This window comes from Lepidochelys kempii, chromosome 11 (assembly GCF_965140265.1).
Source record: "Lepidochelys kempii isolate rLepKem1 chromosome 11, rLepKem1.hap2, whole genome shotgun sequence".
Taxonomy (NCBI): Eukaryota; Metazoa; Chordata; order Testudines; family Cheloniidae; genus Lepidochelys; species Lepidochelys kempii.
The window spans coordinates 26,364,673-26,392,189 of record NC_133266.1 but is presented as its reverse complement, the minus strand read 5'-3'; the positions used below and the strand labels follow the sequence as shown (position 1 = coordinate 26,392,189).

The window sequence follows — 27,517 nt, the reverse complement described above, 5'->3', positions numbered from 1 at the left end:
GTTTTTGAGAATTATGATGCAAGTCACAAAGCATCTGAGTTGAAATGGGTCTGGATGTAATCGTTGCCATGGAGTTCCTCAGAAATACACATGAGGATTTGTATGGGAATTTTAAAGCGATTTTTGTTGCTTGTGTGTCAGAGTGAGAGCCCTGGGGCCTGGAATCCTCAGTGATCCACACAATAGGTACAGCATGGTCAGGTGCAGTGCAAGTTTCCATACAACATAAGCTTGGATCTAACCACATTGTGTTGGAGGTTGTAGTGAGATATCCAAGAGAAGATGTCAGACAAGTAACCACCTCCTTTCCCTCCACCCCCACCTCTCTATCACCACTGGCTTTCTTCTCTCCCAAGCTTGGAATCTTTGTGTTCACTTCAGTTCCACTCTGTTTCTCCCCTCACTTTCTCTACAGCATTCCCAAAGTTTTCCTCTTCCTCTCCCTACTTTCAACCCTGGCACTAGTTCGTTCTCTGGTTGATTCCTGTCTGGACTTCTACACCTTGGTGTGGGGCTGGATATGAGGTTAGAGTAGATTTGGGTGTTCAGTCAAAAGAAAGACAGAAAGAAAAGCTGTTCTATAGAAGTTTTTTAGGTGTGGCAAGAAAGGCAAAGCAAAAGCAGAAGAGCACAGTACTTCAGAAAAGAAGGAGGTGAGAGTGTAGGGGAAAATCCACTGAGTAACAGCAAACTGAAGAACAAGAAGGATTCAGAAGGAACTGCCAGAATTGGCTAGGAGGTAGTCATTTGCTTTTTTAGGGAAGAAGTTTCCAAATATACTTGAGTAATGAGATTTGTCTGTGCCAAAGTCACTAGTTGCATCAAAGGCAACCTATGTTATAGTCTGGGGACTGGATCAAAGATATCGGTCTTTTTCATCACCATGCCTAGCATGGTATAATGCACCATGACAATAGTTACAGATCTGGTATAGGATGCAGTAAAAATACAAAATAATAAATACATGTTTTAAAAGGTTTATTTGCTTTCCAGCTACTGGAACTCAGTCCAGGCCACTGCTTCAGTGGGATAAGGAAACACAGCAAAAGACAGAGCAGAATAAGAGCCTATTCTGCCGTCTTTATGTGTTATTGTGAGCAACTGATTCCTCCACAAATTTGAATTATAATACAGAAAAAGGATAAACAATTCCACTTTTTAAAATCTTATTTGTTATATTCAGGTCTCAAAACTCTAAATGTAGCCAATGAAATGTATGCATGCAAAGAAGCCCAAAATCAGTAGGATTCCATCAAATGCATTCTGTAACAGCAGTAGTGACAATTACATTAAAACACGGCACCGTTCACTTAGTATCTCATCATCAGTTAGGTAGGAAACTATTATCTCTACTTTACAGATGAGTAAACTGAGGCAGAGATAAATCATAAACCTAGAGCAAATCACAAAGCGAGGGCAGGGGCATAGTGGGAATATGGAACAAAACCTAGAATTCACAAAACAAAACCCTCAGCCAGGAACCCATCAGATGCCTACATTCACGTTTTCAAGATATCAGAGGTTTATTGAACAGCAGTAAACTGTGGACAAACTAATACATTTTAGAGCCAAAGTTATGAAATCTAGCATTATAATTTGGACTGACTTAAATTACAATTGAATAGAAATCCATTGCTCAAAAGTAAAAATTACTTGTTTTCCCCTGGTAAAAGCTTAGAAATTATTTTTCAGGCATAATTTGTCAAACAAACTACAGTGAGCTATATGCAGTTACTGCATCCATCCACTGCTCATTTTCTTAATGAAACACACATCATAACTAAAGTCAACACTAACAAACTGTCTACACAACAGTCACCCACAATACAAAATAGCAATAACAATGATTTTAAAAAAAACACTAGCTTGATAATATTTCATAACTTTTCATTCTATAACTTTTGGCTGCTAAAATAAATATTACAAAATAGTATTTAAAAATCTTTTAATGTGTTTTCAGACAAATCTTAAAAAATAATCTCCATGTTATTTTGAAAACAGTATCACAAGCCATTCTTTAAAAAGTTATACCTTTCATTGCAGTTATACAATAGTATATATTGCTGCTAAAAATGTAAGGAATCTCACAAAGCCTATGTCGAGAAATTGCAATGCATGTTAAACTGAGGTTCCAATTCAGCTCCCGTTGAAGTCAATAGGAGTTTTCAAATTATCAGTTGGAGCTGGACTAGCCCTAAATGTGTATTTGCACTTGGTTTTCCCAATTGCTTTTTAATGTTCTCCAAGAGTCATTTATTGGGCCAAAGTAAAAGATCTTCTCACATCACAGATCATCATTAAAAAGTCAACATTCACCAACTGTTCTAGCACACTGGTATCTTAGAGTGAGTAAGTAAGTAAAATACTTAAACACATCCTTAATTGTAAGCACATGAGTAGTCCTGTTTACTTCAATAGAATTATCCACGTGCTTTGATGGATTGGGGTGTTATTTCCTAATCTAAGTAAGAGACAAAATATAGGTACTAAGCACTATTGTTTCTTTATATACTTCTTTGAGATCACTTACTTGTAACAGCTACATGGCGGTTTGCTTTCCCTTCATCAATGACATCCATAACTTCTTCAGGACTAGAGACAAACCTCTCTGTACACCCCTAGAAACATGTACATTCAGTATTTAGAAGTATAGAAAATGTGTCTTTGCATCTTTTCATAGTAATGTAAAATGTTCATCTTTCTCAGGCAAAAATAAATATCCAATATGAACATTTAAAAGAGATATGGCCAAAATCTGCCCTCATATTGACTTCAGTAGGTTTTATGGTGGGTAACTTGAGAAGATTCTACTCTCAGATTGCATTAAAGGATCAATCAAATCAAACACTCCAAATAAGAGGATTCTATACAATCAGAAAATGCTGAAGTATCAAATAACTTCCAGTAAAACCTCTAAGTTCTTTTAGATTCCGGTGCCATAATTACTTTTTCATTCCCAGCTCAACAGCAGGGGGGAGATTGCTCTCCTTCTCTCCTGTAATATGGTAATGTTTATGGAATGATTTGGCCTTCTTTGCTCTCCCATCTGAGGATAAGAGGTAAGAGAAAATAGAATACTTCCCCTTTTCATCAGAAATGTCCAATTTCATTTTCTATGGAATTTAAGTAGAGGAGCAAGAAGCTGATAAACAACAATCTACATTGTTGTTTGTAAAACAACAACATTTTGCATTGTGTTTGTTGGAAGATTATAGATCAACCACACATAGCATCCATACCAGTGAATTTTGAAGAAAAAAAAAATTATGCTCTTCAATTCTCTATCATGTTCCGTATTAAATATTAATAAAAATGTTTCACTTTAAAAGCGTGTATAACAAAATGTAATCATTTAAAAACACTTGGGAAGTGAAGCAAAGAGAAATGATTCAATCTGATCAATGTTTCACAAAACTGTTTAAATGCAAGGACTATTACAGCTACAATTCAGAACGGATTAAGCAACCAGCACCTACAAACAAACAATACAAAACCCACCAAATTCACTAGTTCAACACGTGTTGGCATGCACATGCACACACCCCTTATTTTCCTCACAATTGCCTACATGCTCAGGGTTTTTATTATGTAAATTTTATTTCCTCCACACACACACACACACACACACACACAAAGTATCAGAGGGGTAGCCATGTTAGTCTATATCCACAAAAACAATGAGGAGTCTGGTGGCACCTTAAAGACTAACAGATTTATTAAGGTGCCACCAGACTCCGAGTTGTTGTCCATCCGTCCCCCCCCCCCACACACACACACACACACAAAGTGCATGTTAAGGAAGGTCCAAATGGAAATCCCCACATAAAAGTAGAAGCTGGTTTAAGGACCCATGGGGTGGGGAGAAGGGGAAAATGAACTAAATCACACATATGAAAGTCTTCCTTATACCTTTACATATGGAACTCTGTTTTTATCTTCATGTACTGCAAGGTTCGTCTTTGACACTGGAAGAAAGATTACATGTATTAGGAGCATTTCACTTACAAATTCTGTCAATTGTAGGAATGACAAAAGAATAATTTGAACACAGTATAACTCATTATAAAACTCAAATTCAGAATGAGGATTTTTTTTCCTGTTCCTTACTTTAAAAAAGTTACCCTTAATTTCCGGGGACGGCTTTTTATCTAAAATGATTTTCATGGGTGAGAGCTTTCATTGCATGCTCCAATCAGTATAAACACGTATTGAAGAAACATGAAACCAACTTGGATTTCCTGAACAAAGCAAATATTTCCAAGGCTTAATAGAGTTCCAGCCAACTTCACTGCTCGTGTGTTAATATTACAGTTTACCCCCCTCCCACATCTCCAGACTAACTGAATAGGTGCAGGCTGGAACAACAGTTGAAACAATCTATTATTTTTGTAATGTTCCCAAGTTCTTCTAACCAACAGAAACATAGTAAAAACACTGATTAAAGCTTGGTCTATTCTCATACTCTGGGCTAAAATTTAATTATGTAAATCTAACCTAACTTCTGACAAATACTGTATAAAGTCTGCATTTCAATTGCAAACTGGCTGTAAGTCATGAGGCTTACATGTACAGTATGCATGAAAATGTTAGTTTGCAGGACTCAGAAGTAGTCTGGTTGGCAAGAAAGTACAAAATCTCAGAAGTCTATAGCTTATAAGCAAGCTATGTATATCGACACTGGACACAAATGCACCTCTGGCACTTGGATTTTGTACACCACTGAAACATCCTCGTTTACACAGAAAAGCTGTGGCACACAGTGTCTCAACAATTCAAATGCCTCTTCTATTATCATAAAGTAAGAGACAGATAATCAGATAACCTAAGCCAGTTTAAATAAAATTTAGAAATTCAGTCTTTCAACTGTAAATTTAATTCAAGCTTTTCAATACGACAGCATTGAATCAATTATAAATAGGAAAGAAACACATTCCTCAAACTCCCCACAACCCAGCCAGTGGGGAACAAAACAGCATGCTGTTACTTACCATCAAGTAAGTCCCTTATTTTGTCCAAGTAAATTTCAAAGTAAGAAACCTAGTGCAAAACAAGTGTTTGTTTTAGATTTATAGCACTGACTCAAAAGTGTTGTTCTTTACCTACACTGCCGTATCTATGAAAATAAGAGGAGGCAAATGACTCCACTAAAAAGGTGTACAGTACTACTCAGTGAAGGGTAATTTCACACTGGTCCATCAACAAAATAAGGTGAATAAATCTACCTTTGTTCTTTTCTTTCACGAAGTCCCTTGAGATATGCAGAATTGAAAATGCAAATTGAGATCACAGAAAATTAATAAGCTCAAATGTTACCTTAGCATATGTAGCGAGATACCACTTTGACATTTGCGAAAGCTATACTGATGTACATTACAAGACGACACTTTTAGCAGGTTTAGTACAACATCTGTATTAATCTAGTTAATCCAAGTTAAGCCCATCCTTAAAGTTAAGCACCTGCATAAGCGCTTTCTGAATCAGGACCAAAAGGAGGAGGAATGAGCTGAAGAGAAACGATGCTTTGTTTAAAAAAAAAAAAAAAAATTTGGAGAGACAATGAACAAAAACCTCAAAATAAAGGGCTAACTCAGCATTGGCACAAACAAGCAAAACCCCATTTAACTTAATGGAGTTGTGGCTTCTAGTATCCGGATTAAGTTTTGTCCAGTGAGTATTTGTATAGTTAGGCTCCATTTTATCTGAATAATTTTATTCTATGGAAAAAATAAGCTACACTCATAACTCTGTTGCCAATTTGTTTTAGAATGGCTCCACACAACTCCTGGAACTAGCGGCATGTCCCCCCTCCGGCTCCTAAACATAGGAGCAGCCAGGGGTCCCCACATGCTGTCCTCGCCCCAAGCGCCAGCTCTGCAGCTCCCATTGGCCAGGAACCATGGCCAATGGGAGCTGCAGGGGCAGTGCCTGCGGACGGGGTGGTGCGCAGAGCCGCCTGGCCGCATCTCCGCGTAGGAGGCAGAGGGGGGACATGCCACTGGTTCCAGGAGCCGCTTGGAGCCACAGCATGCACGGAGTGGGGCAAGCCCCTGACCCCGCTCCCCGGCTGCAACGGGGCAAGTCCCCGACCCCACTCCCTGGCAGGAGCTCGAGGGCCGGATTAAAAGGTCTGACAGGCTGAACGCAGCCTGCAGTTTGCCCACCCCTGCTCTATAGTCTCTCAGTAAAGTGCCATGCATACCAAACTGCTAATAACTAACTACAAGGGCTGATCTGAAACTCCATGTATTTGAGTTAGGGAAGGAATATAGAAAAACAGTGCATTATACTATTATAGAGATCTGAAAGAAATACAAACAGAAAAAAATCCCAGCAAGGATATTTCCCATAGCCTAACTACGGCAGACACAACTACATCAGATTCCTGTACAAAAACCTCTTTTATATTAATGGGTCTTTGAATCACCTAAGGAAAAATGAAAAACTCTGCAGTGAAATGTTACATTTTGTAACAAAATGGAGTTTTACCATCCAGTTCATTGTCTTCCATCTGACCCATTACATAACATGTCATTTTGCATTTACCTTTATGTGAAACTCCAGGTTTTCATCCATGGAATAGATGTGATCAAAGATGTCATGTGCAATTCTTGGAATTATTCCCATTAGCTGATGGTCGTGCAGCTTCCCCTAAAGACACAACGGCAAACTGTAACTTGGAAAGGGTTGTTTGTGTGTGCCAAAATAGAAAAGAAAAAAAATCTTCTGAAGCTGCATTTATCAGACTCTTCACTAGTGCAGGCAGCCAAAAGAGAGATCTGGGAAGGAGGGTATATTGGTTACACTGTGGCTTGTCAGGCCAAGTTGCCAAGATGCAGTCTTGCAAACAGGACCATTCTCTGTATTAGTGGGCACAGCCAGCTTCCTATGCCCTATCAAGCAGTTCCAAATATTAAGTAAAAACAGTTTCCCTAACTGCAGGACATACAGATGAATCAACCTTAAGTGAATTATGATGAGAGTTTGAAACAAAATCTTTCTATGAACAGAACAGAAAGATCTCACACCTTGTGCAGTCATTTACGTTCACACATAGTTAAAGAAAGGGCTTGATGATACAATATAAGGGATTTTTCCAGTGATTATGGATTATTATTGAAAAACATATGGACTCAAAGATATGGCCTGCAAAAACAAACCCCATACAAAAGTGTTAACATCACGAATAAAAATGGTCAACGTCAGAGAAGATTTCACGATCATACCCTTACTTTTAAAAATTGGGTAGATATCCATGTTGCCATGAATCATGAGAAATCATTTTAAAAATATAGTCAGTAGTCATTTCTATGAGTAAAACCCATTTCAACTGTAAAAGCAACACACACAAAAATCAGAGCAAGTGAGGAAGAAAAAACTATGAATTTACAGACTAGTTATACAGCTTTTTATATAATGTACAGATTTCTGTGATCTTACTGGTTTGTCATATACAACTGTCCTACCAATCAGTCAGCTATTATTACTGTTTTCAGATACAGTCCCTGAAGACACAACTTGCTGCATTTAAATACACTGGAGCGCGTGGAGTGACAGTCATCTTATAAACATTAAGCCAGTATGACAGAAATTAAACATGAAAACTGGTACGTTCTATATATATAGCTGTCTAGCTCAAGGGTTTTGTTCAAAGTATCCACTAGTTTTCTGCCCTTGAATTACAGATCCTAGTGAAAAACCGAATCATTTATACTGCTAAATGCCCCTTTCTAGAAAAGCAGAGCTCAGCTACATTTAGACTATGAATATTCAATTAATGTTAAAACAAACATGTATGTGTTTTGGTATTTATACAAAAGTCAACGTTAACCACTATATAGTTTCGCTTGGAAGAATTAGATTTTTATTGGTAAATGTTAGTAAACATGATTTCACCATACAAATACAAATCGCTGTAAAAGTATTTCCATTGACAATAATTAAAATTTACAGATAGGCAAAGTAAGAAAAATGCCTGACAACTTGGTGTTTGATTTAATTATATTTACTCTGTATATATTGACAATTTGTGATTTAATGGTCAAAGTTTAAACTTTTTGACTCTCAATGTCTGTCATTAAATAATTGTCTGATCTCATAATTCCCCACAACTTGGAACATTTAAATAAAAAAAAAATTAAAAAAATAAAGAATACTTAAACCCCATAATTTCACACAACTGAACACTTTAATCAATGGAAGTAGAAATGCTCAAAATAAACACTGACATCATCTGATGGGAAAAAAAATCAAATTCTGCCAAGCCTATATGTATGGCAACCCATTCAGCTCCTCAAGGAATGAGAAGCTTGCATTGTTCAGTACAGTGGTTCGCAGCAGTCAGTAAGAAGGAAAATAGAGGTGATATATTAAATTAAATATAAATTGTTTCTGAATCCCTGATTATTTTGGGGGGGAGGGGGAGGGAGCGGAGATGATCCCATGCTTTACCTTGCCACCAAAGGGCTCATGCCTCATTGCCTATATCTGTGCCATTAAGACACGCTATTACTGAACTGGCACTGCAGTATAACTTTAATGCCATTAATTCCTGCCCTTTGGATCAGTCTGCAATCAGCTTTGCAAGCACATCTGCCCAATAGTACTGCTTGGAGTGTGCTTTCTCTAATGTGAAGAGAATATCTTACACACACTCCATCTCACCCCAAATAAATGACAATGTAAAAACATAAAATAAAAAGTTCTCCTTTCCCTAATGAGCTCTCATGCTCCACCCTCTCCTCACATACATAGCCCAGTCCCAGAAAACAAAGCGTCTATGTGAAAAAGGATAAATGAAGTGTGCATGCAAATTGAACACCCAGTATACACTTTGTAATCCTCTTCTAGGGCCAGACCCTGTTTCCATTGAGGTCAGTAGGTACTTTCTTCAATGGAAGCAAGATCATGCTCGCAAAGACATTTTTCCTCCTGCCACACAGAAATACTTTTTTCAAGAGGCTCAGCATAGTGGGACTTATTAACATTTGCACATTGTGACGCACTGAAAGAGGAGGAAATTGTATTCTATTTCACGATAAATCGAGTTTCACTAAAAGCAGATTTCAGAGTAACAGCCGTGTTAGTCTGTATTCGCAAAAAGAAAAGGAGTACTTGTGGCAGCTTAGAGACTAACCAATAATGCTCAAATAAATTGGTTAGTCTCTAAGGTGCCACAAGTACTCCTTTTCTTTTTACTAAAAGCAGAGTTCACTGAAGCAGGTTCTACTGTATTAGAATTAAAAAAAAAAAAAATTCATGCCAACATTGGAAGGCAGAAGAAACCAAGGTGATCTAGTAACACAGAAGTTAAAGCTACAAAACTCTCAGTGTCCCAGCTGTAACCTCAAGAATGGGTTAGAGGAAAGTTCTACTGCTGCCATCCTGACAGCACGGTCAGTGAACACACCAGAACAGCAACACTTTGCTCATTAAAACCCTTTGTTTCAATAAGGGAACATTATTTCCCACATTTTAACATGGGAGACAAGCACCCACGAGCAAAGTGTAACACTGAGACAGTGCTCTTATTTCAGGCCGTTGATACAATAACTAGGACCTATGGCAGACTTGCTTCTGAAGAGTCTAGAGTGAGCTCAAAGTCCATGTGAATCAACTGAACGTAAGCTCATGTGAGATTAGTGGAGAAAAGAAAAAGGTACCTCCCTACAAATGCAGATTGATACGAGTCTTATCTAGTTCAGTGTGGCTCTCTCACAAATGCAAGACATGGTTTACCATAGCTCCATTGTACTACTTTGTCCTGTTAAATGTAACACTGAAATGTGACATGCATGCAACGAAGTGGGTATTCACCCACGAAAGCTTATGCTCCAATACGTCTGTTAGTCTCTAAGGTGCCACAGGACTCTTTGCCGCTTTTACTGAAATGTGAGATACTTCACATATATTGCAGAAAATCCACCATAAAAGCTTCACCTTGAGGATTTAATATTTCTTCAATTTTAGATCAGCTTATGCTTTCCCCCTTTAAAGTATTGTATTGGCATTACAAGAGGATGTTGGGTTAAAAAGAGGGATTAAAGCTGAAAACAAGACATGATTCCTCTTTAAATGTGACAGGTGGCTTTATTAATTTTTTTTTAAAAATTAAAAAAGGAAGAAAATACCCCTTTTTCCACAGCAGGCAGTTTTCCTTATCAGAGTCTGTAATTCTGAATATAAATTGACTTGAAGAGATCTTTCCTCACAGTACGTGAAAGCACCAGCTCAAGCCCTGCTGACATTTTGATTTAATTACATTCTGAGCTGGTGGATTATTCAGTCAGTCATCCCACCATCTGTGTGGATTGAGCTGATGTTTCCTCTCCCCTCCCACTCCAGCCCTCAATTTCCAAAAGGAAGCAAGGGCAGGCTTAATTAGACATGAGCCATCAGTTATTAAATCCCTCTGTAAAGGAGCAATTGTGCCAAACAAACAGCAATTCTACAAACACCTGAAAACAAAACAAAAATTAAAAAGCTGAAGAAAATATTACTGGCTTTCTCCCCTACACCCTTAGGTTAATTAGGTCACTTGTATTAATCATGCAGCAAATCTGCCTGATGCTGCTAAACAAGTTTGAGTAGGACTTCTTTCCTGGTTGGAGCTGCTTCTTTCACAGCCTCACAGCCCTCTATTTACGGTTTGTAGCTTGAACTGAAAATATGGTGGAAAAACGTTATCCAGTTTCTTATATACTGACTTTGGGAGGCTCTTGCTGCGAGACAGATCTCAGCCCAACACGCAGACTGCATCACATGTAAGTAAACCCATCACACAATTAAATGTTTGTAGAGATTCAGAGGATTAGATCAAGAAATCAAAATATCATCTAACCGCCTCTGCTTGTAGGGTACCTTCCCCTTGTTAAGGGTAAGATGCCCTGAGACTGTAGACCACATTATACTTCTGTGCTGGAAACATGGATATTCACAGGGACTTCAGCCTTTGGCCTTGCATTCCTCTCTTCAAGAGCAATGATTCAAAAGCTCAGCTTTTTATGCTGCAGCATGCATGAGTAGAATTTCCATAAGAGGATTGCAAAGGAGAAAAACAAAAATTGAAGGATGAATTTTCACAATGCTGCATGCAAGATGAGTACACAAATCCTTATTATTGCTTTTGTTTTGTGATTAACAAATCCCATTCAAAACCTCTAAAAATACATACATCTAACCTGGTATGATACATCTGGAGAAGCTGCAGTTTGCACTTGTCATTCACTGTTCCTTATTTCAGCTACTTATCAATAAAATCCTTGAGAAAACTCCACACTGAAGAAATTTCTGCAAGCATTATAAACAAGACATATGCCACAGAAGTACAATTCATTTTTCTAGACATCCAGATTGTCTGAAACAACTGATTCCATTTAATTCCCAAATTCCTGCTCAATTACAATCAAATATTGTTAATTTACCTCCATAGTATGTGTTTTTCCTGAAGATGTCTGTCCATAAGCAAAAATTGTTCCATTGTAGCCTTCAAGAACATCTGCAGGAAAGAAGAAAATAATCAAAATCCACATTGTTGTCTTAAATACTACATTTTCAGAAAAGAGTGTTTAGCAAATCACTATTTACATTGATCAAAAGTCAATAATAAAATCAAGAGATTTGTGGAAAGAAATAGAAAAGGACATAGATGCACTGAGTCACTATGTTAATGAAAAACATGGGATTTCTTTACAAGATCTAATTTTGATAATTAGAAAGTCATCTGTACCCCCTAAATTTATCAAGTGCTGGAGAGAAAATGAAAAACGCAGATATAAATTTGACACCTACCATTTCCCATAGCCATGGCATTGGCAATATTTACAGCTTCATTAATTTTCCAGGGAGTAGTGCGGAGGGGGCACCCTGAGAGCTGGAGGATTTAGAGTTTATTTTATTCTGATTATATTTGCTGGTGAATATTTATCTGTTAAGGCAGGATAAACAATCCTTTATAATGTGTTGTTAGCACTATGTTTTTAATTTATAGAATGGATGCCTATACACGTTTTTATAAAATCTAAAAATAAATAAATAAATGAAGTAACCAGAAAGTTCTAAACAAGGAGTTATCACACAAAAGATAAGCACTCTAAAAAACAAAAAAACATACCACCAAGTATTAGTTTCTACAAATATAAATACAGGAATCTCCCAGGAGTGTTAGCAAGGTGAAAGCTCACTTACCCATGAGAGTAGGAAGCTTTTCTAGACAATGACCATCTACTTACGCAGCTTTTATTACAACACACTAAAATACACGCACCACTTAAATTTCTAATCCTTATGGCTGCCAGTAAACAAGCAAACCAAATCACTAAATATGAATCGAGTATAACCAATGCAGTGCTGTCTTCCTAGGTCACTGCAGAGGGACAGCTCCAGAGCCTCTGTGGCTGCTCAGAGTTTCCCTATACTGCCACAAAGTGAAAAATGAACATCTTCTCAGTTTCTATTGCTGTAGTTTCACTCAGCGGTTGCAGAGGTAGGCACTGGAGCCGGCGTAGCCCACACCTGCTCTGGATAGTACAAACCCAGCATGGACACTGGGTACTTACTCTGCTCGCTAGCCTGCTCCGAAGCTCACACAGAGGTGTCTTTACTTCAATAGGATTCAAGCTTGCCTGGGTTGGCTCACCTGTGCACAGCTTTTGCTGTGTAGCTATATCCTCAGTGTGGCACTGTGTCCCATTCTGACACACCTCTTGCCACTGAGGAGTGGTATTAAGTACCAGAGACATGCTACCTGCCACTGTAGCAGCCAGACGGGGAGGGCGAAGAGAGACAGAGAAAGAGCAAGAGCCCGTGTGTACACAAGAAATAAAAATGCTCTCCCCCACCCTTCTAGAATGTAGAAAAGGCTGAATGGAGACTTCAGATTGGTCAGCCAACTATGTTTTATTTTTTTAAACTAACCTTCAGCTCAGAGTCCCAAGCAGTTCAGGGACAATAACTTCATAGGAACCCCAATACTCTGTCCTTTCTCTGGTGCATACAGGATGAGGGAAAATGAATCCTCACATCGGCACTGCCCTTTGACAATGGGCCCTCCATCTTTCCTAGCAGTCTTTGGCCTTTAGGTTTAGTCCTCTCTGGCTATTAGGTATCTGATAAGATTTCCAACCTCTGTTTCTGTGCAGGTTGATGGGTATTAGGAGGGTATGTGCATGGAGGGGCCCAGAGAGAAGAGGAGAGAGATTAACAGGATACATTAGGAGGGAGATGGAGATGAAGAGGGGAAAGTGGGACAAGAGAGAGAAAATACAGGGAGACAGTTGAAAATGATAAATGAACAGGAAAGGTGAAAAAAAGAAAAAGGAGGTAGTAGAGACTGAAGACAACTCAAGTGAAGAGACACCATGATCTGATGTACAATAAGACTAAAAAAAGAAAAGGAGCAAAGTTATATTTTAAAAAAATTATTAAAAATAAAGTTGATTGGTACAATGCTATACTTCAATACTGCACACAACAGTGCATAATTGTTTGTTTATTTACAATGTAAGCAAGATCTTCAGGCAGGTGTGGGGGAAATATACACTGGTGTTCATAACACTTGTAAGCAGTGTCAGGATGAGCTCCACCCTGACATCTGGTGGTGAGGTGTAGCAAGTTGTGGAAAAGAACTTCAGGGGCCGATCTCATTTGCATAGGCACACCCACCCCGCCTAGAATGAGGCCATAGCTGCCCAAATGGTCACTTTGGCTGCTGTGGGATCCCCAGTGTCTCTGTTATTGGGGCAGGAAGAATAAATTGTTATTACCCTGATTATGGGAACTGTGCTTGGAACTGTACTTGGCCTTTTGTTATGATGGAGGGACTCGCCATCAACTAAGTAGCACTCGCTAGGCAAGGGTTATGGGTTCCAAAACTCTGTGAATGGAGAGGGGCTGGGAACAAGTATTAATACTTGGTGGCATGGGCCCCTTGGTGAGGGCCTTACATGCTGATTGCACTTCCTCCTCTCTCCACTGTGGAATATCAGAGCTAATTTTGATTTCATGAGAAGTCTAGTTACAGGCTGCTGAGCTCACTTTGGGCTAATAGTGCACCAGCACTGAGGCTCCCCTACTACAAGCTGACTTCACCAAAGAGCTGAACTGACTGAGAGCTGAAATCACTGAGCATTGCATTAAGTAGTGGGGGAGCCTGAAGATATATTGTGAAGCAGTTTGCGGGACGGCTGGAGTGCCTTGTGGACAGGCTGGTGGAGCAGTTCATAGGACGGCGGGAGCTGCTGGTGGGATGCGGAGCAGTTCGTGGGATAGCAGGAGCTGCATAGCGGAGCGGAGCTGAGCGAAGCAGTTTGTGGGGCAGCCGGCAGAGCAGAGCAGAGCGAAGGCTTATGGAGCTGTGGAGCGGTCAGCTTCAGATCATGTAAGGTGCCTCTCACCTCCACCCCCATCTCCACCCAGGTTGGGAGGTAAAGCTCTGTAGATAAACTTTTGAACTCTGGGGCTGCCCTGACCAGGGACAGGGACTTTTGGGTCATTGGACTTTTGGGACTTTGGGTGATTTGGGGTTGCTGGACTCAAGAACAAAAGGGAAAGGGCATGCCCCAATTTGCTTGGGGTGGATTTTTTGCTCATGGGTTGTGTTATGAATCCTGTTGGTGGTGTTTCCCCAACATAATGCCACATTGTTTCTCTCTGTTATTAAAAGGCTTTTTGCTACACTCAGACTAGGTGCTTGCGAGAGGGGAAGTATTGCCTCTTGGAGGTGCCCAGCGGGGGTGGTATATATTTGTCCTAGGTCACTGGGTGGGGGCTCGAGCCAGTTTGCATTGTGTTATTGGAATGGATCCCCTAGATATTGAACCCAGCCCTTGTTGCTGCCAACTCTGACGGGCAGAAGAGTTACACACTCATGGATTTTTAAGAACTCAGGCTAGTAGTACTGGGTAAATTTTTCAGGCCCTGAATTCAAATAATCAGATAATGATGCAGAGCACCAGAGTATCTGTGCATCAAGGTGATTAAAACACATTTGTACTCAGATCGTTTCTCCTCTTTCCATATATAAAAATATCACAGAAATAAAATGTAATTTCCCCCTTCCCTAGCGAGAGAAGGCCCATAATAAATTCACAAATGGAAAATGGGTATTAAAAGAAGTCTACTCTGGTATAAACAAACAAGTCCATGAATTCAGCACAGCCCATTACATTTACCAAGGGGCCTCTAAACAGGTCTGAGTTTCTCTTTATTATTTCACAACATTCATTCAGAATTCCTTTTTGGAAGAAGCATCTTATTGATCTGCAGTTAAATGAAGTGTGAGCTTGGGCAGACAGAAATGCCTACAGCAGTAGTAGCCTGAATATTATAGACACAACAGCCTTCCCAGAGGTCTGGTTGCAGCTAGCCTTCAATTATTTATAGGCCCTGATTCTGACCATTATTATACCTACCTACACCAAAACTAAACAAGTTCACTTGTAATTTCATGGGTGCGATTTTAATGTCACTTTTCTAGAGAGCTTGAGGCACATCAGACAAGGTGTTTAGAAGATATGATGGTTAAAAGAGGGGGGAGTCTCTCTTTTAACATTTTCTTAACTTTTGTGGATAATCAAAACTTTAAAATGGCTTGCCCTAGAAACTTAAATGTTGAGTTTCTATCTGTTGGTCTAGGGGCAACGGACAATGCCTGGGGCAGCCCGGCAGGGCTGTTGTGAGTGGGTGGATAGGGAGGAATGCCTAAAGCAACGAGAATCTGGGAAATAGCTGTGGTGGTACTGAAAGTGGGAGGGAGAACCAGAGAGTCGACCTTAGGGGTGGGCGACATCCCAGGGCACCATACTCGGGTTGGGGTGCTGTGGTGAAGAGGCAAGGGCAGCAGGTGAAGCTTCCCCTGGGCCCCACCCCCTCCCCACTCAGTCCCCCCCCCAGCCACTGCTCACCACATCCCACCGCCACTCCTTTTCCCAAGGTGGGGGGTGGCCTCACAGGGAGGAGAAGGATATGGTAAGGAGGGGAGCCTTGCTGGGGATGGGGGTGGAGGAGGAATGCAGCGAGCGGCAGACATCTCGTGGGAAGGGGGTGGAGGAGAGGAGGGTCACACAGGGTATGGCTTGTGAGATATTTAAAAATTCAATTTGCTGATCAATAATATCATGCCAAAATACACATAACATTATATGTAAGGTTATGAACATAAGCACGTTTCCAAGATAAATCTGGGGAGAGGCTAAGCCAGTTCCTCAGAGAAAAAGGACAAGCTGACGCCTCAGCCAGGTGTCAACAAGGCTGATGGACCATGACGTGCTAAGTGGCCATTCTTTGGCAAGGAAGAGGACTGGGATAAAAATATACATCTTAGCAAAAATACTGCATGTAGCTTCCTTTCTTCACCAGCCTGCCTCTCCCCTTGACTCCCAGATGGAAATGCTTCTGAAAGGGAAGGGGGACAGGACTATAAAAAGAAGGGGCAGACAGCCCAAGAGATCCCTCTCTCTCTCTCCCTGCCCACTTCATTCTCTGCACCTGTGAAGACAAAAGGAAACAGCCATTGGACTCTGGAGGAGGGGTCCTGACCTAGGAGTTTGGTCAGTAATCTGCTGCAGCATATGGTGGGAAACTTGCTTGAAATTGAATATCATTTGACAAGTTAGGCACTAAAAGAAGTTCTATTTTTATTTTTCTTGTAACCACTTCTGAGTCTCATTACTTATACTAAAAATCTGTCTTGTTGTAGTTAATAAACTTGTTTTACTGTTTTATCTAATCCAGTGCATTTAAATTGGACTGTTTGGGTACGCTATTTAAAATAATAAAATAGCGTAGTATTCCTTTAACAGTATAACGGACTAAATATATTTGCAACGTTGAGGAGAGGGCTGGGCAGTGCAGGACATATATTTCTGGGGAACAGCTGGGACTGGGAGTATGTTGGGATCACCCTGAAGTATAACCCAGGCTGGTAAGAGCCAAGGCATGGCTGACTGCAGCACACAGCCATATCCGGGAGTGACTACACGCTGGAGGCTGTTTGTGAGCCATCCAGGTTGGAGGCTACAGTAGCAAGGCATTATAAGGGACACCCCAGATTACAGGGAAGGTGTGACAGAGCTATTCATTAGTCTGGATTATGCCCCGGTATATCATAATGGCATATTACACAATTGCTATGCAACATTCACTGGCTCCAGAATGAAATACGGCATTTGCTTCAAGGGATTGGTCCTGACTACTACAGCCCTGAAAGTTCTAGGTTCAGGTTCTCTTACACCACATTTGGATGGATGTGTGCACATGCATACACGCACACATACACACTTGGCCCTTATCACTTTCTATTTTCTCTCCCTTTCTCTCGCTCTTGTTTTCTGCTCTTTTGGCTCGTAGTCTCTTTGTGACAGACTATCTTCCTCTGCTTTGAGACAGAGCCTAGAACATTTAGGGTTCTGCTGCAATATATAAACAGAGAAGGTTCCACAATGGAAAGCTTTCCATGTAAAATGTCCTCTTCCTTCGTGAGAGAGATTTTTGCTCTGGCCTTTGTCAGTTATATTGCCTTCGTTGACTGCAGCTCCTGCAAAGGGTCATGGAGTGAGAGGTGGTCTGTACACATTCACACACACACACACACACACGCCCCTGTTCTGAGTCATTCTTAATTCCTGACCCAACCCTTCTCTACAAACACATTTTAAGTGTTATTCTTTTCTTCAAACTCATTAAAATCCAAACAACACTAATCCTTAATTCACAATATCCCCCTGTACCCACATGCCTGCCCTCCCTGCTTCCCTCTATCGACACAGTGAGCTCAGCCATTCAGCTTGTACTGTGTAGTAAATATTAATGCATGCTGACCACTGACGGTCAAGTCATATGGGACCACATTCTCTGGCCCATTCCATTCATTTTTCTCCTTTGTTATCATTCCTGTCCTTGCTACTTAGCCCTCTCATACTTATACCCTCTCACAGAGCCTGTCTGCTCCTTTCCACAGTTTCTTTTTTTTTTTTAAGCAGTGCTAAAGAATGGCCTGTAAAAAGAAACACTTAAACTTGAAAATAAGGCCACTTGTGTCCTTAAACCTCTTTGTAGACTCTGTATAATGAAAGTTTTCTTGCATGTGTTTTTAAATTTAAAAAAATAACTTCAGTGCTCCTATTTTCTGTGAAGAATAAATGCCTTCCTTACAGAATTCATGAACTGTTTTTTTTTTTTAAAATAAAGCTTGTTCTGCTCATTCTGTTTAAACAGACTACTGGTATTTATATCTGGTACAAGGTCCTAAGGCAAGACTTTCAAATATTAAATATAATCTAAAATAATATACAGTTTTAAAAATATTGTTGAATCAATTATCCTAGAGGTAGGCAGTATAATAGTATTTCTCTTCCACCTACAGTTCTATAATTAAATATTCGAAAAAGTACACAAGAATGGAAAGAGATGGTCAATAGGCTATTCAATGAGAACTACCCAGAAAGCAATTACCACAAAGAAATCATTAAAACAATTCATTATCTCTTCCTTCAAGGCTGCACACACACAGTAAAAATTGCTACAACTAAAAAGCAAAGCCCACTGAATAGCTAGTGTTGGCCATTACATATTGACCACGTAGTTTAACAACAATGTCTAGTAACCATGGTGTTTAATTCCTTTCAGTCAGCAGTATTCTTCCAACAGGACAGTGCATGAAATACAAAGACCTCAGACCTAATCATCTCTCTGTATAGGAAAAAAGCTGAAGCCTTTTTTCTGACGATAAAAGACCAGATGAGAGTGGAAAGCAACAGGAGGGTGGAAAATAGAGCAAAAGAAAAAAGAATGACTATACAACCCACCACTGCATATTATAATCCTTCCCAAAAAAATGGATTTTAAAAAATCACTACACTGGAGAGATTAACAAATGCCTCTAAAATCTAGATTATTGTCCTACATAGATTTTCTGTACAAAAGAGTATGGTTTCATATGTTCCATATACATAGGGATATGAAAATAATTTGACTTAGCTATTGCTGTTTATTAAAAAGGACTGCTGTTTTTCTGATCTTTTGCTAAAAGTCCTCATTTAGAAAATTCTACTGTCAATGCAATTATTATAACCATTTTAGAAACCAGTGGTCAGTCATTAAGCTAGCTGGCATTCTCTACAATTATATCAATCACAATGAAACCACTGGGTCCTGTGTGAGTATATTTTGAATAAGAATACAAGACAACTATTGGAAAGCTACTTAAACATAAAAACAATGGAGTCTGGCACCCAGGATGCCAGCAAGATAACATCAGTAAATATCTTCAATGGAATGCATTAAACCAGCGTTTTCCAAAAACATTTGAAAGCTGAGCCCCAGTTCCGGAAAATGAAACCAATCGCTTCCCTACTTCCCCAACCCAACTCCCATTGTGTTGTTAAAGGCAGACCCTTCCCAATTTACACAATCCCTACAATTGGGCCCCCTCCTTTGGAAAGCATTGGGTGTAGACCTTCATAACAGGATACCAATTTTTAAAAAAAAAAAAAAAATACCTTGAGCTGTGAAATAGTTAACGTTGATATTTAAAACAACATCACTGGCATCGGAGTTAAACCCCACTAAAAAGAATGAGGCAGTTCATACCTCAGAGCTGTTATTTCAGGCTCTCTATGAACTCGGGTAGATGGATATCCATCTGTTACACTCACTTCATGTTTTGAAGATTTCCTTTACAGCCATAACAGCTGAAGACACAGCTTTCATTGGGGGGGGGGGGAAGGAGAGTGAGACTCTGGAGAATAACCAAGAGGTCTGTCCACACTTCCCCAGCCAGCCGTTCACACCCCTAGGGAGCATGCCTCACACTGAGAGTAACACTGCATTAAACAACAAGCCAATGCACCTCTGGACAGTTTATAACACCCTAAAGGAGCGTTAAAAAGCTTCAAGCAAGGCTGTCAAGTGATTTCAACATCCAAAAAGCACAATCATCAACCTGGGTGTCTTATTTGCCATTATGAAACAGATCTGGGCTGACCCTGAGGGGTACTGAATAATTACATGGCCACCTGCTACTGCTCAGCACCTCTGGATCACAACCTTAGTGGGTGTCGAATAAGTTCAGGGTTTTCAAGTTAAATCATAAAACTGAAACGACTTCTAGTATTTTGTTTTTCAGATGCAGATGTGCAATCTGACAGTCACTACAGTACGTCTACACTGCAGCTTGGAGCATGACTCCCAGCCCAGGCAGGCACTCACACACATGCAAGCTCTACTTGAGCTAGTATGCTAATGAGCTAGCCAACCAAGCTCAAACTCAGGGGGTCAGGCATGCTCATACCTTGGTGGCTAGCCCATGCCACTACCCATGCCTCAAAGTCCACACTGCTATTTTTAGTATACTAGATTGAGCAGAACTAATGCACGTCTGTCTACCTAGGCTGGGAGGCATGCTCCCAGCTACAGTGTAGATGTACGCTTTTTATGTGTTTAATTCCCTTTAATGGAAATAGCAGCAGAATCAAGCCCTTCATGTTCTTAAACAAGAGACATCTTTGAGGCCATAAGTTGTTCTAGTAAAGTACATCAGCAGCAGCTGATCTCCATCCTTTTAGCAAAACTGAAGTTTCTCATCTTTCTTGAAGCCACTCTCATCTTCAGTTGGATAGGTGACCAGGCCCTGTCCTATGGTCCTGCCCACATTTAGGAAAGTTTTTAGAAAGCAGTCTCTACGACTGTTTTGTGGGATATTTTTTCGAAATCAGTTCCTGCTAACATGGGTTTAAAATACAGTTTCCTTAGTCACAGTACAGCAGACAAAAACACGTAAACCAATTTTAGAAAGCCATTTTCTAGACGAGGTGTTTTCCTATTGTTTTACCTAGTGGAGAAAATAGTTTCCGACAGTGTTTTAAAAGGATTCCACGCTCACTAAACAAACTGTGTTTAACCTACGTTAGCAGAAACCGCTTCTAAAACTCATTTAGAAGCTTGTTCCTACCAGGGGTTGAACTCCAATATAAATGGAACAATACAGCTTTTATAGTTAAATCCAGGAAAAAAACCTAACATTTACATTTGCTGTAATAGAGAGCAATTGTGACATCACTTACCTTTAACAATCTGCTTGGCACAGGCATTATAAACTTGTTCCTGGGTCGTGTTTGGTGGTAACACTCTGTCAAAGACATAAGGTTTTGCCTGCTGAAATTAAAAAAAACAAACACAAAATAATGTTTTAGAAAATGATAAAAACCTATAGCCAAAGCAAAAAGAAGGCAGAACCCATTTAATAGGCACCCTGATAAAAGGCATGGCTGTTTAAATTAGGGAAGATGTCCAATGCAACAGAAATGATGTGTTTCAGTGAACAAACAATGAATAAACAACACATCTAGTGTCTCAAAGTCTGTTCCCAGTCATTAGCAAAAATGGAGTGGCACACGTTGCCCTCAAATTTCCTACATATTTAGCTCATTTAATTGGATAAAGTTAAAGAAAGTGGTAGGAAACAATGGGCTAAAATGTGACTAATGTAATCCTGAGCGCTTCCCCCTCTCTTCCAGAATTTAAGACAGAAGATCCATATTTCTAACCCAATCTATGATTGAAAAGGAATCTGTGTCAAAGTTCATCACAATTTCCTACCATTCTAACCTTAGGGTAAAGATCACTGAAGACAGACCAAATGAATTCAAATCATCATCTGTTTTAAAAGCCCTGCACTGCTGTCTAACTAGCCCCATATCAATCTTGAGTGTTGTTAGCACATTTTGATTATGTGGAAAGAAAATAGCTGGGCTTCAGCTAAGTGCTGAAAATGCAAATAAGCTGAAGCATAGCAGTAACCAAAGAAAGAAGCCCAGGAGCAGAAGGTCTAGCCAGTTAGTAGACTGGTCTTTTACTTGAAGAATTACAAAGATTTTCAGCTTGAAAGATATGAATGCTTTTGTGTGTGCTAGAAACAAATATGATTACAAAGTGAAGCATGTGTTTATGAAACGAAACAAAAATGAAACAAAAAAACATTTGGCTTTGGGGATTTTATCAGGTTGCAGAGGATGATTCTGCCACAGAAACAAAGTTAGCCATGGCTTCTAAATACCATGGCAAATGGTGCACTGAAAAATACGTGAATAAGTAAGGGGAAAAACGATTTGCATGCATTAACAAAATGGACTCTGCTTTTTCTTCCTTCTGGCAGCAACATGGGATTGGTTACAAAGAAATACATGTCAGCTAATCTGAAATGAACCTTCGATGTGGAAGACATTAAAAAGTAAATCATTTTTAAGACAGAAGCTTAGATAGCTTAGCATTTACTTGTTTTCACTGATATCTGAGGATGCTATCTTCTTTTAAAATAAGATTTCTTCAGTTAAATGCCATGAAGAACAGAAGCCAATTCTTCTCTCTCTTTCCATCAAAGAATGCAATACTTCCAATCCAAAATACAGTATTTGTTCTGAAACAGCATTACAGGGATCTCCAAGTAACTGATCAATGGCTAAATCTGACATAATGGTCATACTCATGTCAATCATGCAATCACATCTGCCATCTGTTCAAATATTTGTGCTTGACTCACTGTTTTCTTGTTGCACCGATTTATTTTAAGCTATGTACCTGACATCTCCATAACTCTGAACATTCACTTCTTAAACTACAGTAAAACACATACAAGATAAATATAAAATATATTAGAAAAATCTCATCCTTGAGATATGAAATACTGTAGATAAGAATATATATTACCAATCATTTTTTAAAAAGTTGGAGGCACACAAAGCTATGTACTGACCTGTTGTAATAAAGCATGCACGGTATAGTCTCAAAGCACAGATCTCGAGTAGCCTATGTGAAATGAATGTAGTTGCCTTCATCCAGTTTCTAGTTAATAGGTTTCCATCTCTCTCTCATGCACATGCACGATCCCCTTTTTTGATATCGTAGGGGCTTATCTACACTGGGAAGTTATTCTGGAATAGGGTAGGATGTGAATTTAAAGTGCTATGGCTATTCTGGAATAACTTCCTGAGTAGAAAAAAGGACATTTTTTCCCCACTTCAATTTAATCCACAATAGCGATCCTGGTTAATTTCCCCATGTAAGGCAGGCCGTGAGCAGAATGGCTGAGGAAGGACTGAATGATGATGGAGCCTGAACTACCCTCTCACCCACAGAGACATTTGCCCCTGGTTAGGGTTGAGGCCCATTAGCCAAGCAATATGGCAGACCTTCCACCATGTTGTTACCATGTACACAGAGAACTTCAGTCTCCAGGGCAATCAATCCAGCTCTTTCATGAGCGCTCAACAACAAAAATGTCAGAGATCTTCAAGAACCCAGGTAGATTATCACAATTTTGCTGTACACAGCTGAAAGGGGAAATTTCACCACAAGCACCATCTGCAAGTTACAAACATTAAATCATTTTATTGATCAAACTAAAAAGTAAAAGAGTATGAGCAAACAGCTCAAAAAGTGCCAAGTAGGTTAAATTACCTCATACAGTTCTTTTGAAAAAAATGCCAGCTAATTTATTTTATATCACTTCTAGCAGCCTCACCACATTAATTTTCAACCCAGATGATCACTTGCACTTTAGAAAGGAGAACTTCAAAAATGATATACTAATAGCAACAATAAATAACTAAAGAAAATTAGACTGCAAGATTCATCACAGCTGTCTAGAACCATTCACTTCTGACCTTATGAGGTATCCCTGAAAGCACACACTAAAATTAGAGATGGACTCAAGGCACAAGTTTGGGCAATCATTCAAACTCCTAGAGTAAGGAGCTCTTTAGATCCAGGGCTTTGGTATAAAGTAATCTCTACCAAACACTGTTACTGGTAGCCAAATTCTGGAGCTATTAAAGAATGCGTCCCAATCCATCCAATTCAATGGACAGTGCTCTCTCTAGGAAAAGTTTATAAATTACATTTAAGATAGTGTAAACAGGGTTCTCCAACTCCTCTATCCCCCGCACACCCCTTCTTTAGGCTACCATCCACCCCCTACCATGAGCTCCTCCCACACCTGTTCGTTTTCAGGTTTAATCTTAACATTGTGCACAGCTGCCTTTGGAATGTTTAAAAGTATCATATATATAAACTCTTCACACCTTTGCTTTGTTTTTTTCTACATGTGAAAAAAAGATACAAGTGGCAAATGTTTTATAAAAGGGACTAATGTGAGCTCACTTTAACTTGTAACAGCAACATACACACACACAAAACCTATGTTAAAGGAACATTAAGACTCCAACACCAAGCACTCAAAAGTTAGGAAATGCAAGAATTAAGGTAGTCTACAACCTTAATTCAGACCCCTTATGTATATGCATGACAACACATTCTTCAATTACATGATCGTATATTTTTTCCCAAGATTATTGTGACAATTGGGCTACAACGTCTGCCTGCTTATGTATTTACCATGGAAAATAGGTCAAGACATTTTCAATAAAGAATGATACAAGCAAGTAAAAGAGAACATGGAGAGACTAAATTAGTCCGAAGATCATAGGCCTTAAGAAAATTCAAGGACAGTGTTGAAATCATGCTTGTATAAACGGATGGGGAACTGGAAAATAATGAACCAAAATTGGTGTGTCGGACATTAGGCCTAATTTGTTGACAATAAATAACAAGAGGATGAGCTATTCCAATCAGCATCCCCTTTTTGCAACCTTAAAAATTTTTTTTGAGGAAGAGATAAAATAACAGTTGTAGGCTACTGAAGCAAGCCTCACCATCCTGGCTGCTACCTTCACCATCTTCTGGAACTCAGAAGCTTCTTTATCCTAATCCGAAGAGATATCTTGACCAGACCAGGGGAGAGAGGGGGACCCAGATAACATCGCCACCCTCTGCCAGCTCCAGATGAATCTCAACCACTAACTTGAGATGAAATGTGATCAGACTAACAGCAACAACAACTGCTCCAGCCCACCTCAAACCTTAACTGTCCTTTTGGGGAAAAGAGATTACCATCTTTGATACCCTCTAAAAGACTGTCAAACAAGGGGAGGTTTCCATCTAAAAACTTTCTCCAGGTAAAGAGAAAGGAACAAGGGATATTGTTAAAATGAAAGCCTTACTTAATATTTTACATTTCAAATGCTGTAACTGGTTTCCCTCCTTTTCTGTATCTTTAATAAAAAGTTAGAAGGATTTTTAATGGTGGCTTTCCAATAGCATTAAGCGGGCTGAGGTCTCCGTATACCAAACCCCAAATCTTCTTTATACTGTTGAATAGTGACTGGGTTTTGCAAGGACTTTTGCCCATTTATTCCATCTAAATTAATACAGCAGGACCCCTCAGATCTTCCTGAAGATGGAAAGTCTGTACTATTTGAAGTACTTGTACAGGTGGGTCTAAGCCCACCCATAACTAAAGGTACTCCCCCTCAACGAAGGCAGAGGGACCACTCTATCCAGGTTCCAGCTGATTATGGGGGACAAAGGAGAAAACAGGAATGGGAATGAGGTCAAAGGCTGAAAAATTAAGGAACCAGAAGGGGACATCAAACAGAGAACCCCAGACAGTGCCCACAACTCCTCAAAGGTATCCAAGATGTCAGACACTACCCAGAGGAATTCTGCGAGGATATGAGAGCAGACAAGGGATCAGAAATAGGCTCTGCATATGCAGAGCGCCCCGTGTGCAGCTTCCTCCTCCTGGATGGATGTCCATCTTAATCAATGCCAGGAAGAGACTGATGAGGAGATCCTGCAATTTTTTAGGGCCACAAATAGGGTGTACATACATCGGGAGGTGTGGGGAACAATGCAGCCAGAACCTCAGTAGAAGGTTCTAGAGGAGCCGGAAGAAGGGCTGCAACCTGACACGCTAAATAGATGTGCACCAGGGTCTCCTTCTTGCAGCACAAGGGACAGGTGTCAGGGGAGTTTGTGAATCGCAACAGGTGCACACCCATGTTCACAACTCCATAGAGGAGCCACCAACTAGTAGCCCCAGAGGGCCATAGAACCAAAGTGGAGTACAGGCTGGCCCACTGGAGTTCCTCGTCCTTCTGAGGTGGTAAGAGGTCTGGCCACTTGGTGTTGGGGAAGGACACAAGAGCGAGGAAGTGGATATTATGAAGCATGACCATATACAGATATTCTCTGGATTAAGCTCAGAGGCAGACTGGCTGAATGTTGTGCAGGCAGCTCAGGTGGCATATTGGGTGTGTCCAGGGAGGCTCACAGGGCAGGGGCCCAATGATTAATTTCTGTGGGCCAGAAGTGAGGGGTGGGTGGGGAGCACCCTCCTGCAGGACCCACTCAAGAAAAACTGGAGAAGCAGTCCCAATCCCAGTCCCCAACCCCACTCCCAACTCGTGGTCCCATTTTCCCTCCCCGGCACTCCTCCCCTGCCCCCAGCTTCCAGATAGTTTTCGCTCCCCATCCCAGGCTTTTGTCCCAATCGGTGCTCCTTAACCCCTGCCCTGCAGAACTGGCTTTTGACCCCTCTGCGTTCAAATCAGGCAGTTTCCTCCTCAACTTTGTCGGTGTTTAAATCAGGCAGCTTTCTCCAGCAAGAAGAGAGAGACTCCCTGCTCTCAGTTCAAGTGCTTGGGCCTGACACAGCCTGCAGCAGCCCAGAGTTGCAATTGCAGGGAAAGACCCATCCAGCTATTTTGCTGTTTTCAAGAATGAAGCAAGGATAAAAGTACAGAGAAGAGTGCCTTTCACTGAGAGCCCTCTGCTCCCAGAGGTACAAATCTAGAGTCTATGGGCAACAGCAGCACTTCAGCTAATCAAGAGTAAAGAGCAAGAACAGGGAAAGAGATGGCAAGACACATGGAAAGACAGACAAGATACAAGGGATGTGATTTAGTGAGGCCAGTGGCTCTCAACCTTTCTAGACTAGTGACCACTTTCAGGAGTCTGATTTGTCTTGCATACCTCCAAGTTTCATCTCACTTAAAAATTACTTGCTTACTAAATCAGACATAAACAACTAGAAAAGTGTCACAGCATGCTATTACTGAAAAATTGCTTACTTTCTCATTTTTACCATACGATTATAAAATAAATCAAATAGAATATAAATATTATACTTACATTTCAGTATATATCATATAGGGCAGTATAAACAAGTCATTGTCTGTATGAAATTTTAGTTTGCTAGTGCTTTTTATGTAGCCTGTTGTAAAACTAGGTAAATATCTAGATGCATTAATGTACCCCCTGGAAGAGCTCTGCGAGCCACCAGGGGTACCCGTACCACTGGTTGAGAACCACTGAATTAGGCCACATCTTTAGTAAATTAATTCAGCTGGGAACTATCCAGCAGTGAGTCAGACTGTGCAGGTCATGGTTCCTTCCATAATTGCTTCCACCAGGTGGAGGGCTGCCATCAGTCCCACAGTGCTGGTCCTCCATCCATTGCTGGGACTCCACCAGCCTCCTCACCTGTACTAGAAAGCGGGTTGTCCCCTCACTGTACTAGACTCAGAAGCCCCAGTTCCATTCCGCCTCTTCTTTAGAGTATGCCTTCCCCCAATTCCCCTTCAATTTCTGATCCATCAGGGAGCTGGATTCTTTATGGGATGAGTAC

The 27,517-nt window shown here is 40.2% G+C and overlaps 1 protein-coding gene across 1 annotated transcript in view; it reads right to left on the bottom strand.

Annotated features, from left to right (window-relative positions):
- The window catches only part of KIF5C (kinesin family member 5C), a 119,593-nt gene that overhangs the window by 63,105 nt on the left and 28,971 nt on the right, over nucleotides 1-27,517 (bottom strand). Inside the window, exons 2-7 of the mRNA XM_073305437.1 lie at nucleotides 21,057-21,147; nucleotides 11,421-11,494; nucleotides 6,544-6,648; nucleotides 4,989-5,037; nucleotides 3,910-3,965; nucleotides 2,531-2,618 (exon numbers count right to left, since the gene is read on the bottom strand). Of these exons, the coding sequence (XP_073161538.1) occupies nucleotides 2,531-2,618; nucleotides 3,910-3,965; nucleotides 4,989-5,037; nucleotides 6,544-6,648; nucleotides 11,421-11,494; nucleotides 21,057-21,147 (463 nt within the window). The remainder of the gene's footprint in view (nucleotides 1-2,530; nucleotides 2,619-3,909; nucleotides 3,966-4,988; nucleotides 5,038-6,543; nucleotides 6,649-11,420; nucleotides 11,495-21,056; nucleotides 21,148-27,517) is intronic.